At 42.4% G+C, this 17500-nt stretch overlaps 1 protein-coding gene across 2 annotated transcripts in view; it reads left to right on the forward strand.

The window, feature by feature from the left end:
• LOC138953220 (acetylcholinesterase-like) overlaps nucleotides 1-17500 on the forward strand; it is a 58560-nt gene that overhangs the window by 4749 nt on the left and 36311 nt on the right. The window contains exons 2-8 of one of the 2 annotated variants that reach the window (XR_011451516.1): nucleotides 231-511; nucleotides 3036-3196; nucleotides 5351-5841; nucleotides 7140-7381; nucleotides 7773-7968; nucleotides 10339-10511; nucleotides 12755-13544. Coding sequence is in view for 1 of the 2 variants with exons in the window: in XM_070325015.1 (XP_070181116.1) it covers nucleotides 231-511 (281 nt within the window). In the remaining variant the exon portion in view is untranslated. Of the gene's footprint in view, nucleotides 1-230; nucleotides 512-3035; nucleotides 3197-5350; nucleotides 5842-7139; nucleotides 7382-7772; nucleotides 7969-10338; nucleotides 10512-12754; nucleotides 13545-17500 lie in introns of those variants that run through there. The other variant, XM_070325015.1, reaches the window with a different exon arrangement.

Consider the following 17500-nt stretch of genomic DNA (forward strand, 5'->3'; position numbering starts at 1 on the left):
GTGCGTGTGTGTGTGTGCATGCGTGCGCGCGCGTCAGTGTGTGTGTGTGTGTGTGTGCACGGTGTGTGTGTCAGTGTGTGTGTGTGTGTGTGCGTGCGTGCCGCGTTCGTGCGCTCGTGCGTATATTTGCGTGAGTGCGTGCACGCGTATTTGCGCATTTTAACAAAAATATATGAGTCCGTGCCACTGATTACAGTAACTAAGGCAGGCTAAACAAATCTCGTTTTCAGGAAGGAAGATGCCGCACCTACAGGTTGTCGTGGCGCTGCTGGTGGCAGTGCAGGCGGCCATCACCATCGCCAGCGCCGTGCCCGTAATCCAGGCCCCCTGGGGCACCATCCAGGGGTTGGAGGTGGAGGGGGACGCGGGGAGGAAGATGAACGGGTACCTGGGTATCCGCTACGCCCTGCCCCCTGTCGGGAAGCTGAGGTGGGAGAAGCCACAGCCCCACCCCGGCCCTGGGGAAGGCAAGGTCTTTGTGGCGGACACCGAAATCCCCGCATGCATGCAGGTGAGACAGTGTGTGTGTGTGTGTGTGTGTGTGGCTTTGTCCCTGTATTCTAAAGTCTTTGTAAATAGACAAATATCGGAAATAACTCTACGGGGTTTCATGGGTTGTGGAAGAGTTGCTTTTTCTTGGCTTTCCTTGCTTTTCCATTGAAACACTGAGGCAAGCTAGACATTGTAGGCTTGCCTCAGTGTTTCTACGGCAACAAGGGAAAGCAACTCTTCCACAGTCATAAAAACTTGATTTGAGTTATTTTCGAGTATTGTCTATTAGAGCAATGGTGTGTAGTAAACGTTTGCATGGCCCCCAAAAAGAAAAGCTTTTAGATCGTTTAATTGACTTTGTTCGGAAATAACTCTGACGGGAATGATATTGTCTGTGCAAGAGTTGTGACCCTCAAAACACTGACACAAAATATTGACGCTGGTAAATTATCAAAGTAAAAAATGAGCCTCGATGTGCATTTTTTGCTTCGTGTGCTTGATATGACGACCTTTTCTGTCGAAAATATGCTCATCAGAGTTCACGATCATTCACGCCACGGTCGATGGGGCTACGTAATTTTTGTCAAACATTTCGACTGTTCGGACTTCATTTTTAAGACACACTCCCTCCTGTGTAAAGAATTGAGCTCCCCGTCTCCGATATGGCCAGGCTTGCACATGGAATGAGGCCATCACTCCACTCTTGGTCACATACAAAAAATGAACAGCTTGGGTGTTCTCTGTGGACAGTGGAATATTTTGTATGAATAAGTTAATTTCGCAAAGGCCACTAGTGAGCAGTCAATGTGTAGATTGTTGGTATGTGTCCAAGTGGAGGGGTGGTCTTATCCCTTGCAGAAGCCTGGACATATCTGAGACGTTGGGCCGAACTGTTCGCATGGGTTTGTTTGTTTGTTTGTTTGTATGTTTGCTTAAAGGCACAGTGCAGCTCACAGCCTTCGTTTTGCGTTTTTGCTGCAGCTGATTGCATTTACAGTTCAAAAATCCTCCTATGGTAGTAAAACAAACGCAAAACTACCCAACGACGACATCTGTGAAGCTCGACAGTTTCTTGTTCACGCGAGTGCATAAATTAACCTAGTTATTACGTGGTGTTTGGTCGGAGTTCGATTCAACTGAGTGATTCCGGCCTCCATTTTGTTTTACACAAACTCATGATGACGTCTGACATAGTTTGCTAGTGACGTGTCTTTTTGTGCATGATGTGGTGATCTACCTGATCTAAATTTAGATCCAAAAATAGGCCGAGACCAGCCGGGTCCGAGTACGAAATTAATTCGTAAACAAATCGCAGTTCTTGACTCTTTGGGTGCAAGTCAATGAAACTTGGTAGTTCTTCTAACGGATAGCTGCCTGAGGTATGACTAAAAGCCCCAGGGGCTCCGTGCACCTGGATTTGACAAGTTCAGTACCTTTAACGCCCAGCCGACCACTGACGAAGGGCCATATCAGGGCGGTGCTGCTTTGACATATAACGTGCGCCACACACAAGACAGAAGTCGCAGCACAGGCTTCATGTCTCACCCAGTCACATTATTCTGACACCGGACCAACCAGTCCTAGCACTAACCCCATAATGCCACTAGATTGCCAATTTTAAAGTCTTAGGTATGACCCGGCCGGGGTTCGAACCCACGACCTCCCGATCACGGGGCGGACGCCTTACCACTAGGCCAACCGTGCCGGTGTTGTTCGCATGGGTAGAAGTGTGCAATTTACGATCCTAACCCTCGTCATTGTGAGCTCTGATGTGTATAATTATTGTCAAAAGAAAAAGACGTCATATCGAGCAGACACCTTTACCTTACTTTACCTTACCTTACCTTACCTTACTGTACCTTACTGTACATCACCTTACCTCACCTCACCTCAATTCGGCAACTCAACTCACCTCACCTTACCTTACCTTAAGTTAAGGTAAGGTAACTTAACTATGCGTACCTTACCTCACCTCACCTTAACTTACCTGCTCTAACTTACCTTACCTTACCTGACCTGACCTGACCTTACCTTACCTGACCTGGCCTGACCTGACCTGACTGACTGACCTGACCTTACCTTACCTTACCTGAGGGCCCCAAAGGGTTTAAAATCGTGATCGTGATTGGCGTTTTTTGACCTTTCTGTGACCGTGATTGCCGAAATTTCCATTTCTGTGATCGTGATGGGACTTTGCCCGTGATCCGTGATGACACAAAAATCAAGTCTCGTGATCGTGATCGTCATTTGTTTTCGTGATCGTGATGGGCATTATTGCAAAGCATTTTATTTTCAACGTACATTTTTCACAGCTGTATCACTCTATGATCCGTCGCGATATAACCTTGAATGGTTGAAAAAGACGTTAAACACCAAATAAAGAAAGAAAGAAAGCACTCTATGATCCTCTATTCGTCAAGGTGTTTGTGATCGTGAAAACAAAAATCAAGGTAACTGTGATCGTGGAAGCTAAAATTTCCCTTCCCGTGATCGTGATGATACCCCCCTTTGGGGCCCTCTTACCTGACCTTACGTGTCGATAGTTCAGACCAGGGCTGATTGAATCCACGCGAGAAATGGGCGAGGACTGTCTGATGCTGAACGTCTACGTGCCGACAGGGGCACAGAACTCGGCCAGTCTCTATCCTGTCATGTTCTTCATTCACGGAGGTGGACTGACCATGGGGGACACGACGTTCTACAGGTATTGTTCCTACGTACGTCAGAAATACCACCCATTAGATAACTTCTTCTTCTTCTTCTTCTTCTTCTTCTTCTTCTTCTTCTTCTTCTTCTTCTTCTTCTTCTTCTTCTTCTTCTTCTTCTTCTTTGTTCATGGGCTGAAACTCCCACGTTCACTCATGTTTTTGCATGAGTGGGTTTTTACGTGTATGACCGTTTTTACCCCGCCATTCAGGCAGCATACGCCGATTTCGGGGGAAGCATGCTGGGTATTTTCGTGTTTCTATAACCCACCGAACTCTGACATGGATTACAGGATCTTTTCCGTGCGCACTTGGTCTTGTGCTTGCGTGTACACACGAAGGGGGGTAAGGCACTAGCAGGTCTGCACATAAGTTGACCTGGGAGATCGGACAAATCTCCACCCTTAACCCACCAGGCGGCCGCGGTCGGGATTCGAACTCACGACCTTCCGATTAGGAGGCCGACGTCTTACCACTGCGCCACTTCGCCCGTCCATTGGATAACTAACTTTTATTCCCCCCTCTGCTTCTTTCTCTCTGTAAACGTGTAGGGCTAGTTATTTTTCGGTAACTTACCCAACAACCAAAATCACTTACCCAACAACGGGCCTGAATCCTCGATAGCTCACAGGTTGATGAGCTAGACTTTGAGGAAACTGCTTTAGCGATTGAAAAGTTCTGAACGCTCTAATGTACGAAATATACATCTCTAGACGAAACAATACGAACATACTAGCAACTACAGGCTTGAACACATTAATCTCCATATAAAATCCATGAGTTTGGTTGTTTTCTAACTCCAAATCTAACGATCAGTGCAGAGAAACTCGCTTTAGATCTCTTATGAGTGCAAGCAAACTTCCAAGGCAAGTAACTCTCGTACTCTGTCTAGCGGTAAGAGTAGTTCCCCTTCCAAATTTTCTGAACTGAGTTGCTTGGACAAAAGACTGCAATCCGACGGTTAGTTTTCGACAATATTTCATTTTATAAACAGATCACACGCAACCAAATGCACACATCTCATCAATTTAAAGAACATACAGCGGTTTCATATCCTATTTTGCCCCAGAAAACTGAACTTCATACAGTTTTTAACGTTAGAACACGGGTGCAAAAGTTCGTCCCATTCGAAGAAAGAACATTTCCTAAGCGATACCAAAACATGAACAGAACACACAATATCTGCCTTTACCGCCACAGCAGAATAACAACATAACTGTGTACTTGATTTTAGTCCAAAACAGGGAAACTGACAAGAAGTGTTGAATTGAATGATTTTCCCTGAACTATACAACCGCGCATTATTCAATCGCCTGCGCAGGTAGACTGGTTGAGTGAATAGGATTCGATCAAACTTTCGCACAAAAACTCCTCTTTTCTTTGAATAACTGAAGAAAGGAGGAATAAAGAGGTTACATACCTCGTCTCAGTGATAATTAAAAATAATGGTCTTAGTTCGCGGTCATGAAAAAGCTCGCTGAAGCTCGCATTTTTCATGATCCGCTAACTTCGACCATTATTTTTAATAATCACTGAGACTCGGCATGTAACCTCTACGTAACGCTCTTCGAGCTGTGGGAAGGGCTATATAAGACACACACAAAAATAGTCTGTTTACGGTAACATAGGCAAAACAAAATAGGGTCGGTAGGTCGAGATTTTTTATTTTTTATTTTTTTTCTCCAAAAACCCATATTTTTAAGTTATTTTGGCAAAAAACAGACTTTTTTTAATTTAATAATTTAAAAAATGCCACACAAAAAAGTCTAGGGTCGCGCGAAAAAATAGGGTCGGTCGGGATACCGTAAAAAGACTATTTTTTGTTGTTGGCCTAAATGTTCAATTATTATTAAACCATCTACACACACGTGTGTATATCATTTCAGGGAGGTCATGTCAAACTAAACTAGTCTGGCAGGGACCTAAATCTTATGGAATAACTTTGGATGCGATTTGAGGACCTTTCTTTCTATTGTCCTTTTATTTGTCTCTCTTTTAATTGAGGTCGCGTCAAACTAGTCTGGCAGGGACCTAATCTTATGCATTATATGGTATAACTTTCGGAAGCGAGTTGAGGACCTTTCTTTCGATTGTTCTTTTAACTGTGTCTTTTAGCGAGCAGGAACATTTCTTTAGTTTGTTTGTTTTTTCAGACCATCTAAATTTGTGGTGGACGCTAAAGTGATCATGGTCACTGTCCAGTACCGTCTCGGATCCTTCGGGTTCTTCTATTCCGGCGATGGCGTGCTTCCGGGAAACCAAGGATTCTGGGATCAGAACCTCGCCCTTCGCTGGGTCAAGGACAACATCCGGGCGTTCGGTGGTGACCCTGACCTTATCACTGTGTTTGGCGAATCAGCGGGGAGCTGGAGCACGGGCGTTCAGATGATGAGCCCCCACTCTAAAGGACTGATGAAGAGAGCTATCTTGCAGAGCGGGGCGCCACACATTCTTTCCATCTCCAAATTCTATCCACAAAATAAAGTGTTGGAGTGGACGGCCGAACAGTTTGGTTGTCAGCGAGAAACTACCGCTGAGCTGGTGAAGTGTTTTAGGAACGTACCAGCTGAGGAGTTCTTTAACAAGACAATGCATTTATCCATAGACGCACCGGCTGGTAGTTTCTTTGTTCCTGTAATTGATGGTAAGAAGATGTCTTGATCATATAAAGCAAGTATGTTTTGAAATGGCACAGTTAAACTTGTCAAGCACAAAAAGATTTTTTTCTTCTTCTCTATTTCTATGAATGATGGTTTATACGGTGGTTTACAAGATCGTCGTGTGCGTGTAGGAAGGCACATCATGTGTATATTTTAGTTAACATTAAAACCAGACCTGATTCTGTTCTCTATAGGGTAGGAAGAAGACACATGTGTCCTTCCGTTTACATTAAAACCAGACATCATTCTGCCCTCCATATGGTCGGAAAATGCCATCCTGACCTCAGGTCAAAATGAGTTCGGCTCATTCTATCCCTGACAGGATGCCTTGGTTTTCCTTGTCTGGCGAGGAAATCGATTTTTTTAAAAATTTTTTTACATATTTAGATCTTTTCGTAATGTGTTATGGATGTAAGCATATTCGCGATCGTCGATAATGATTTTTCATGGCCGTCGCGATATAACCTTCGTGGTTGAAAGACGTTAAACACCAAATAAAGAAAGATTTTTCATGGTGTCACGTGATAATCAACCGTTTGGTTTCGGCGCTCGCTGGAGCAGACGGTTTTTTTGTATTCTTGTTTTGATAGATTCGCGTAGGACTTGAGCGTCCGGTCAGAGAGACAACTGGCGATAGCCGTGGAGCGATGATTATCAGAATGGGAAAATGCATATGTATCTTTAAGGTGACATCTGAACCAGAAATCATTCAGTCCTCCATACGGTAGGGATATAAGAGTATACGTTTCAAATAACACCATACATCATTCTGTCCCCCAAAAGACAAAATAAGGACACATGTACATCTAGGTTACAAATAAATTTAACATACAAACATGAATCTGTAAGTTTACCTTACATACACCATTCTCTCATTCATGAAGAAGGAAGAATATTATTTTTTTTTGGACCTCAGTTGCATGCAGGATGCTTCAACCCATATTTTTTTTGGGGGGGGGGCCCGATTTTTTTTATTTATTAATTTTTTTTAAGGCGGGGAGCTTAACTCTTATTCCAATAAAATACGTAAGTCTAACTTCTTCCCATACTTAAATTTTCCTATGGTCATTTTTGTTATCAAAATACAATAATTTATAAAATAAATTTGATCGTTTTTTAAATTTTCATTCCAAAAACCAAATAATATATCTGTTTCATTCAAAGTTATATTATAATAAATTTGCTTAAAAATAAAGTCTTTACATAGTTAAAAAAAAGAAGGAAGAAGATACATGTCTCTGTAAGTTTACACTGAAACCATCCATCATTCGGTCTTCCACAGGCGAGTTCATCCCACGAGCCCTGACGGAGCTGATCATGGACGAGCAGTACGTGCAAGAGAACGGCATCGGGGACATTGACGTCATCATGGGCTTCAACAACAGGGAGGGTGCCCTGGCGGAGTTGATGCTCCTGTTCTTCCAGCAGCCCAAGGAGAACTTGAACACCCCGCAGTTCTTTCGCTTCTGCATGGACATGTGTTTCTTCTACCTCGGGCTGACGTCGAACGAAGTTTTGAAAAAGGTGAGTAGATGTTTAGTCTGCAGCAGTGTGCTGATTGCAGTAAATGAGGCGGAACATGTATAGGCTTTGAAAAACAAACAAACACGCACGCGCACGCACGCTCGTACGAACGCAAACATGCACGCACGCCCGCCCGCACGCACACACGCACGCACGCCCGCACGCACACACGCACGCACGCATGCACACGCGCTCACGCACACACACACACACACACACACGCACACACACACACACGCACACACACACACACACACACACACACACACAAACACACACAAGAACACACACACACACACTCACTCTCTCTCTATTCATCCACCCGGCCACTCCTCTCTTTATCTCAAATTATACTATTCCTAAAGAGAAATCGTTCTTTGCTCTGTCGCAGTCAGTGGAGTTTTTCTACCGAGGCGCGGACCTGGACACCAACCAGACTATGAGTGCGGACACGGTGGCCGACATGTACGGTGACTGTCTCATGAACGCTCCCATCTTTGAGTGGACACACTACCTGGCCGCCTCCCCCCTTACCTCCCACAGGTATCTCTACATTCTGGACCACCCGTTTGCTTTCAACGCTCAAAGTGAGTACAAATCTGTGCGTGCGTGTGTGTGTGTGTGTGTGTGTGTGTGTGTGTGTGTGTGTGTGTGTGTGTGTGTGTGTGTGTATGTATGTGTGTGTGTGTATGTTTATGTGTATGTGTATGTGTGTGTGTGGGGTGGGGGTGGGTGGGGTCGAGGACAACGTTTACTGCGGTGACTTTGTCATGGCAGCAGTAGAACAATACTATGTTCCTAATGTCACCATAAGGATGTGTATGTTTCAAATTAAAACAAGTCGCGTAAGGCGAAAATACAACATTTAGTCAAGTAGCTGTCGAACTCACAGAATGAAACTGAACGCAATGCAACGCAGCAAGACCGTATACTCGTAGCATCGTCAGTCCACCGCTCACGGCATAGGCAGTGAAATTGACAAGAAGAGCGGGGTAGTAGTTGCGCTGGGAAGGATAGCACGCTTTTCTGTACCTCTCTTCGTTTTAACTTTCTGAGCGTGTTTTTAATCCAAACATATCATATCTATATGTTTTTGGAATCAGGAACCGACAAGGAATAAGATGAAAGTGTTTTTAAATTGATTTGGAAAATTTAATTTTGATAATAATTTTTCTATATTTAATTTTCAGAGCTTGTTTTTAATCCGAATATAACATATTTATATGTTTTTGGAATCAGCAAATGATGGAGAATAAGATAAACGTAAATTTTGATTTTTTTTGATGTGAAAGCCGGGATTCGTCAAGGGTGCCCGTTTTCATGTTTGGCATTTGTACTAGCCATTGAATTGTTGGCATCAAAAATAAGACAGTGTAGACGTATTAAAGGAATTTCGTTATGGAATAATGCTGATATTGCAACCGTTATTAAAATTGCTCTGTATGCAGACGATATCACCCTTTTTTTAAAGGATGAGATTGATATGTATTATGCACTTGAAATAATGAATGACTTTTCTAGCTTTTCAGGCTTAAGGATACATAAGAGAAAGTCTGAGGCGATGTGGTTGGGTAGTAGGAAACATTGTGATGAAACATTTTATAATTTTGTTTGGAAGAAGTTGAAGATTTTGGGTGTATATTTTTGTAATGATAAGAGTGCTTCTTTGGTAGAAGATAACTGGACTGGAAGAATAAGGAATATTAAGCGATTGATTTGTGCATGGGAGAAGCGAAATTTGAGCATTGTAGGGAAAATATGTATTGTGAAAATCGCTCTACACACACACACACACACACATACACCACGACCCTCGTCTCGATTCCCCCCTCTACGTTAAAACATTTAGTCAAAACTTGACTAAATGTAAAAATAAGAATGATAACTAATTGAAACGTTTAATTTATGACAAAACAAACAATACATTCACTAGTTTTATTTTGACACATATTAAGCGTTCCAATGACTTACCGCTCTTTTTACATTTAGTCAAGTTTTGACTAAATGTTTTAACGTAGAGGGGGGAATCGAGACGAGGGTCGTGGTGTATGTGCGTGTGTGTGTGTGTCTGTCTGTGTGTGTGTGTGTGTAGAGCGATTCAGACTAAACTACTGGACCGATCTTTATGAAATTTGACATGAGAGTTCCTGGGTATGAAATCCCCGAACGTTTTTTTCATTTTTTTGATAAATGTCTTTGATGACGTCATATCCGGCTTTTCGTGAAAGTTGAGGCGGCACTGTCACGCCCTCATTTTTCAACCAAATTGGTTGAAATTTTGGTCGGGTAATGTTCGACGAAGCCCGGACTTCGGTATTGCATTTCAGCGTGGTGGCTTAAAAATTAATTAATGACTTTGGTCATTAAAAATCGGAAAATTGTAAAAAAAATATGTTTTTTATAAAACGATCCAACTTTACGTTCATCTTATTCTTCATCATTTTCTGATTCCAAAAACATATAAATATGTTATATTCGGATTAAAAACAAGCTCTGAAAATTAAATATAGAAAAATTATTATCAAAATTAAATTGTCCAAATCAATTTAAAAACACTTTCATCTTATTCCTTGTCGGTTCCTGATTCCAAAAACATATAGATATGATATGTTTGGATTAAAAACACGCTCAGAAAGTTAAAACGAAGAGAGGTACAGAAAAGCGTGCTATCCTTCCCAGCGCAACTACTACCCCGCTCTTCTTGTCAATTTCACTGCCTATGCCGTGAGCGGTGGACTGACGATGCTACGAGTATACGGTCTTGCTGCGTTGCATTGCGTTCAGTTTCATTCTGTGAGTTCGACAGCTACTTGACTAAATGTTGTATTTTCGCCTTACGCGACTTGTTTTTTTTAAAATTCTGAACTGTGCAACCTTAGCAATCTTTCTGTTTTTGGATTTGTGCATGTGTCGGTATCGCACGTCATTAACGCGAACGCTATTGGTGTCACGTGCAGGTGTATATCCCGGATCACACCACGGGGACGTGGTGCTCCTGGAGTTTGACAACGAACGAGAGTTCGAGGACGATTTCCTCGTGAAAAAAGATGAACAAAACCTCACTGGCGGCGGATGAGGTACCCTTGGCCAAAAAGTTCATCCAGATCATCACCACCTTCGCCAAAACTGGGTGAGTTCATTAAGTGGATGTTTTTGACATAGTCACTTTTTTCTTTTCCTCCTTCTCCTGTTCTGGTTCTTCGTTTGTTTGGTGAGTTTGTGTTCTACGTGAGTGCAAGAAGCATCCACCAGCCTTCATCCCGCTCCCTGCTTTTCTATTGGTCATTTGTTAGAATTGAGTATAATTTAGATGTTATTACGACATGTAAGACCACCACAAGGCTGATTCCTTAGCGCGGTGTGGTGGTTGGAGTGCCTCGATGACCCGGAGAGCTATCCCAGCGGGAGTGTAAACTCCTGGTAGGGCCACCCAAGCTGGACAGGTCAAGGGGTAGAGGTCAGACTAATTCGGCCACCTCTCCCCGAGGCTAATGGGGTATGAGAAGGATCACTCAGACAAAAAAACCAAGGACGGGGGACGTTCTGCAGCCATGGACGGCAAGTCTCCTACGACAACGATAAGTCGGAGAAGAAACCACTGCTGAAGACGGATGCGCTGGGCCAAAGTGCGCGTAACGACAGTGCAACGCATTTCACTCCCATGATGGACAACGACGATTCAACACGTGATGGTGCTCTACCTGTGGAGTCCCCCCGGGCTGGTAGAGTGCCGGGCCCTATGCCTCAAAGGGGCCCAACCCAAGCTACCGGAGGTCACCCCGTCCCGCCGCGAGGAGCCAGGCTACGGAGGCGGGGGGTTAATGCTACACGATGGCCTCAGGAGCCAGATCTGGGCGGAGGCGACCACGGTGCAAGGGAAGCTCTATTGTAGTCTGGACGACTTACAGCGCACGGCAACATTTGTGCGGAAAACCGGCGTTTCCATCTGAGTGATCGACAAGAAGAAGAAGAAGGACATGTAAGAAGTAGTCACCGACAGAGAGGGGAAGATGAAATAAATAATCAACGGTAGAAGAAAATCCGCTTGTACCCAGATAACGGAGTGCAAAAAAAGAAAAAGAAAAAAAAGAAAGAGACAGACAGACAGACAGACAGAGTGAGAGAGAGAGAGAGAGAGAGAGAGAGAGAGAGAGAGAGAGAGAGAGAGAGAGAGAGAGAGAGAGAGAGAGAGAAATGCTGGGTTTTACTAGAGTGCAATAAAAAGAGAGAGAGGAACAGAGAGAGAAAAATTCTACTGGAGTGCACACAAAAAAGAGAGGTAGAGAGAGAGGGAGCGAGAGAGAGACAGACAGACAGAGAGAGGGGGAGAGAGAGAGAGGGATAGAGAGAGAAAGGCTGCAGAAAATCCAATCGCAAGCAAGAACGGATTGACAGGTGCATTTAATCTCCATTAAAAGGTAGTTATTAATAGATAATTCCCAGCCTTCGCCCTTTACTGAGTCGGAAATTCCCGTCCTTCCTGTCCTATTAGTTAAGATGTTTTAACATCCAGAGGTACGCGTTGACGTACACGTTCACATTAAATTGAAAACGTCTTTGACAACAACAGTACTGAAACGAATAAAAAATTATGTCGTCTGACTAGTGTACACACCGATGCTTTGTAAAAGCTCCCATGCTTCGTGAATAAATTTGGTCCCAGGTCTCACTAGCACATTTCTTCTACGTCAAGTGTTAGGTTGAGACGCGCATCCTCATGTGAAACCTTTAATTAGCCGCGTTTTGAGCTCATTTTCTGTGGCTGGGTGTGTAAAGGCGTGTAAAGCGCATATCTTTCGTTTGACTACCGTTAGGAACGTAATGTTTTGCACACACCCTATGCCTCATCATTCCCAGCTACTCACTGAATTTGAGCTCCATTGACCCCAGAGTACCAGAGATACAAGTCTAATCTGTAGACAAACAAACAAACAAACAGACAGAGTGAAAGCTAATAGCCGTTTTATTACATAAAGGCGGCTAAATAAAGTTCCATCCCTCCTCTTCCTGTTTGTGCTTCTCTCCTTTCTCTTCCTCCGCGTTGACGTAATACTCGTTTGTTCAAGACTTCGCATTTCTAACCTTTGTTTATATAAATATACATATTTGACAGTGTAGAGGACAAAGGAAGTATTGAATTTATAATTTTATATAGGCATTGGCTTGAGTACGCATGCAAATGTAACCTGATAATTAGTTTTAACGTCCTCTTAGAACCAATTGGCCTATCTTAGAACCAATGTAACCTATGTACATACGCCATGATACTGCAATTGAGTTTCCTTCAACCCAACTTGAAATTAATACATAAGAATTGTATTCGCCGTGTGGTCGTTTTCCGAACTTTTCCATTGTCATACCTCTGTTGTGCAGAAATCCCAGCGCACCTGTACGAGATGACCTCGGAGGTGACTGGCCAGAGTTCACAGTAGAAAACGAAGCCTACCTGTCCATCTCAAAGACGCCACGCGTTGTATTAAACGCCGGACCTTACCGAGACAGGGCAGCGCTGTGGAACAACCTGCTACCAGCGTTGGCCACTCTGACGTCACAAACGGCTAAAGACGACGCGGGCGCGGACGAAGAAAAAGCAAAAGGAAAGGACGAGTTGTAGGCCTGGATCATATCGAGGGTTGAAAAATCATTGAGGAATGAAAACGTTTGCTCATGTTCATGCTTCTTATTCTCTCGGGGGTGAAGTTCAAGAATTATGGTATTAGGGTAAATGATTCTCTCCGTCAAGAGTCTGCAATGTAGTTATGTCCCTTGAATATCAAACAAATTACTAAATGAATCGCATTTCAGTGTAAACAGTATCACTTTTCAGCATGATACTTTTACTGTTTTCTCTATCAGTAAAGTTTGGTACCTTCTGAGAGCTAGCTACCTCGAAGGTAAGACATTGTTCTTGAATTAAACCCTCTTGGTCACTTGAGACTGGTTCAGCGTAACTTACTCTTGTTGTCGTTTATTTTTAGAGCGCGTATGTATCTTGGATTTTTCATTGATATGATATGAATGAAAAGTATAATTATGTTGTCTGTACCATTGTATGTTTGAAACTGTAATCTGCCTCTGATTTCTATGTTTGGAAATATCCCTTGTTTGAAATCTGCGTTGTCGACTTTCTCTGTGTGTGTGTGTGTGAGTGTGTGTGTGTGTGTGTGTGTGCGTGTTGTGTGTGTGTGTGTGTGTGTGTGTGTGTGTGTGTGTGTGTGTCGGAGAGAGAGAGAGAGAGAGAGAGTAGAGAGAGAGAGAGAGAGAGAGACCGCAACACGGTGGCCTTGTGGTAAGGCGTCCGCCCAGTGAGCGGGAGGTCGTGGGTTCGAACCCCGGCCGGGTCATACCTAAGACTTTAAAATTGGCAATCTGGTGGCTGCTCCGCCTGGCGTCTGGCATTATGGGGTTAGTGCTAGGACTGGTTGGTCCGGTGTCAGAATAATGTGACTGGGTGAGACATGAAGCCTGTGCTGCGACTTCTGTCTTGTGTGTGGCGCACGTTAAATGTCAAAGCAGCACCGCCCTGATATCGCCCTTCGTGGTGGACTGGGCGTTAAGCAAACAGAGAGAGAGAGAGAGAGAGAGTTCAGTCTTTCATTTAACATTTGTTCCACCGTCTTTCTGAGCTTAATTGAGGCTTAGGTTTACATGTGCGTAATTGGAGTTTTTGTCCCATTATTTTTTTTTTTTTAATTTTTTTTTCTCTGAATTTTGATCAATCAATAAACAAGTGATAACAACCATGGTATCTGTGTGTTTTCTGTTTGTACACATACTTTCTCATTTACATGAGGTGCACAAAAACTCATTATGTTAAATTTTACATTGTACAAAAGGACTCAAAGTAATCGTACGTGAAACTATAGTGTTGTGTCTGCTGGTGTCAACATGTGTGGCATCACAATGGTCATATGTCATCATATATGGGTCCATTCAAAAACAATATTTGCATCATAACATATGCCTGTCTTTACCTTAAATCAAGGACAATAAACAATAATGTGTTTCTAATTAATACAACTTCAGACTAATGTTGAAATTTGAAAACATGATTTCCAAAAATAATGTCCAGTGTTAATCATGAATCTTTTTTTTTTTAAATGCTTACGCACATCTTTGCGATTAAAATAATATGATTAATCTTCTGCATGTTGTTGTTGTTACCTTTTATACCAAAACGGACATCTTTAACATTCAACCTAATTCTTTCGCAAATGTTTACTAATATGTACATTTCAATATATTTCCAAAACCTGAGCACGGTTGGGCATTCAAAGAAAAAATGCTCCAATACATCAAGTTAATTCTCACAATATGTACAGTTTTTATCAGCCTTCTTTCATTTTACGTAATAACATTAGTTGGATAAATGTTTTGCAATATTTTCCAATGCAGTTCACGTAATCGAACTTCGTTAGTGACAGTGGCTGCTAAGTTCCAATTCTTTTTATCAATTTCAAATCCTAACTTTTTTCTCCAAAATTCTTCCGGTGGGCTGTAATTTTTTTTTACGAGAACCTTTCGAATTTCTTTTACTGATCTCACTTTTTTTTTTACAAAAGGTCGGAACGTCACAGACTGAACAATTTATATCGTTTATAAGTACATTTTTTAAAAGGAGAGGTACAGCTGTACGAACAACATAGTACTCAAGCAATCTACGTATTTGCAGTGTAGCCAGTTCTTTCACACACTTATTCATAAGAAGCAAAACGTCCATTCTCACACACATCGCTCACATACATTATACCACTTTTAATCCAATCCGCAAAAGAGAGTGGGTTACCTTGACAAATAATATCTTTGTTGTTCCACAACAAACACGATACAGAATTACCATTATCGACTTGATTAATATCAAGCCATGCCTTCAACACAGCGGACCAAAATTCCGATATAATACTCTATCACTTTTGACGCACGCATGTAATTACAGAAATATACACCCAGAATTTTCATTTTGTCTGTACATGCAAAACCGCAACACTCATTCCTACAGTTCTTCCGTGACCCAAACCACATTAGTTTGGATTTTTGGTGATTTATGTTCAAACCTGATATTTCCAAAAATGTATCAATCAAAGCTGGAGCTTGGAACATGTCGTGTTCATCTTGCAAAAACAATGTAACATCATCAGCGTACAACAATACTTTCAAAACTTTATCCATATCTTCGTTGTTCCATAACGACATACCCTTCATATTTTTGGTCTCTCAAATTTTGATTGCTAACAATTCAACTGCTAATACGAAGGCTAGTGCGGAAAAAGGACAACCTTGCCTTATTCCAGAATCAATATTAAAAAAATCAGATAACCAACCACAATAATTTACACAACTTCTTGTGTTTTTCTTCAAAACATCAACCCATTTCACAAAATCAGTTCCAAAACCAAATTTGTCAAACATCTTCAACATAATCTCTTTGGAAATGCGATTAAATGCATGAAACAAGTCAATTGACACCATCAATCCAGGCTTATGTAAATCTGCATGTTCTAGAATACCATCAACTAATCGCAATAATAATAAATCCTTCCCTTTATGAAACAGTGTAATTGCCGCTTTACACTGTGAATTAGATAGAGTTCCATTCTTGAAAGCAGAGTTAAAAGAAGCAAGTATATACCTTTTTAGGCTCCTCCAAAAAAACTTATAAAACTCAACTGTTAATCCATCAATTCCAGGCGCAGAACCATTATTCACACGCTTTAGAGCTGACAAAACTTCTCCTTCTACCACTTCCCCTTCACAACTTTCTTTCTGCTGATTATTTATTCTTAAAACCTTTGTTCCATCCAAAAAAGTGTCAATTTTCAAACTCATGTTTCCCTCATCAATTTTTCGTGTAAACAAATCAGCAAAATATGTGTTTTTTATGAGTATAATATTCTCTTGCGTTGTAACAATTCGTTCGTTATCATCTTTTACACTTTCCATTATTTTTGCATTTGCTCTCGCCTTTTCTAACCCAAGAAAGGTGTGTTCCTTTCACCCTGCTCGATCCATTGAACTCTTGCACGCACCTGTGCTGCGCGAGATTTACCCTGCTCTAACAGTTCTAACTGCAGCTTGACCTTCTGGCATTTACCTTGCGTTTGAATACAGTCAGGGGAGATCCCAAGGGCTTTATCCAACTAATTTAATTCTCCATACAATTTTGTCCCAGTTGATTCTGCGGTGTTGTTTTATGTAAGGGAAACGACTCCTTCTCGTTGAAAGTACATGTAACTCTCGGTTTCTTGCCCTTGTAACTCTCGGTTTAATGCGCCTGAGATTTGATGATGATATTCCATTGTCTGCTCCACTACAGTACTGTCGTTCAGGGAATAGGAAACACACACACACACACACACACACACTCACACACACACACACACACACACACACACACACACACACACACATATATATAAACTGAGTTATCTGCAAGACCATACAAATCACTTCATATCAGGTATGTACTAAAAATTCATAACCTTTACTGAAATGCAAATGGTGACAGTATTCTGTTTGACAATGTGTGTCATTCTTAACGTTATCCCTCTGTCAGTTCGCCGCGCGTGCCGCCCACTATCCCCCTCAGTGCTCGCGCACGTTTGTGTTTGTGTGTGTGTGTGTGGTGTGTGTGTGTGCACGGTGTGTGTGTGTGTGTGTGTGTTTGTGCGCCGCACGGTCTCTTTGTGTGTGTGTGTGTGTGTGTGCGTGTCAGTGTGTGTGTGTGTGTGTGCGTGTCAGTGTGTGTGTGTGTGTGTGTTTGTTTGTTCAGTTGTGTGTGTGTGTGTGTGTGTGTGTTACGAGAGGGCAGACAAACCTGTGTTCTGTAAGGCGTGTGCAGCTTCTGTGTTCACGTCGCTCACTGTTTAGTCTCTGTCAGAAGCGTTGGCTTCAGGTATGCCTTGACAAGAACGCAGAAATATTTGTTCAGATGCACACAAGTACACAGACAGACAGACAGACAGAGGAGACAGACAGACAGTCAAGACAGACAGACAGACAGACAGACACACACGCACACACACACACACACACACACACACACACACACACACACTGACACACGGGCACCAAAACGTCTCCTATTTGTTTCACCCTTCCGTCATTCCCCCCAACCATCCA

The sequence above is a fragment of the Littorina saxatilis genome, linkage group LG17 (assembly GCF_037325665.1).
Source record: "Littorina saxatilis isolate snail1 linkage group LG17, US_GU_Lsax_2.0, whole genome shotgun sequence".
Taxonomy (NCBI): domain Eukaryota; kingdom Metazoa; phylum Mollusca; class Gastropoda; order Littorinimorpha; family Littorinidae; genus Littorina; species Littorina saxatilis.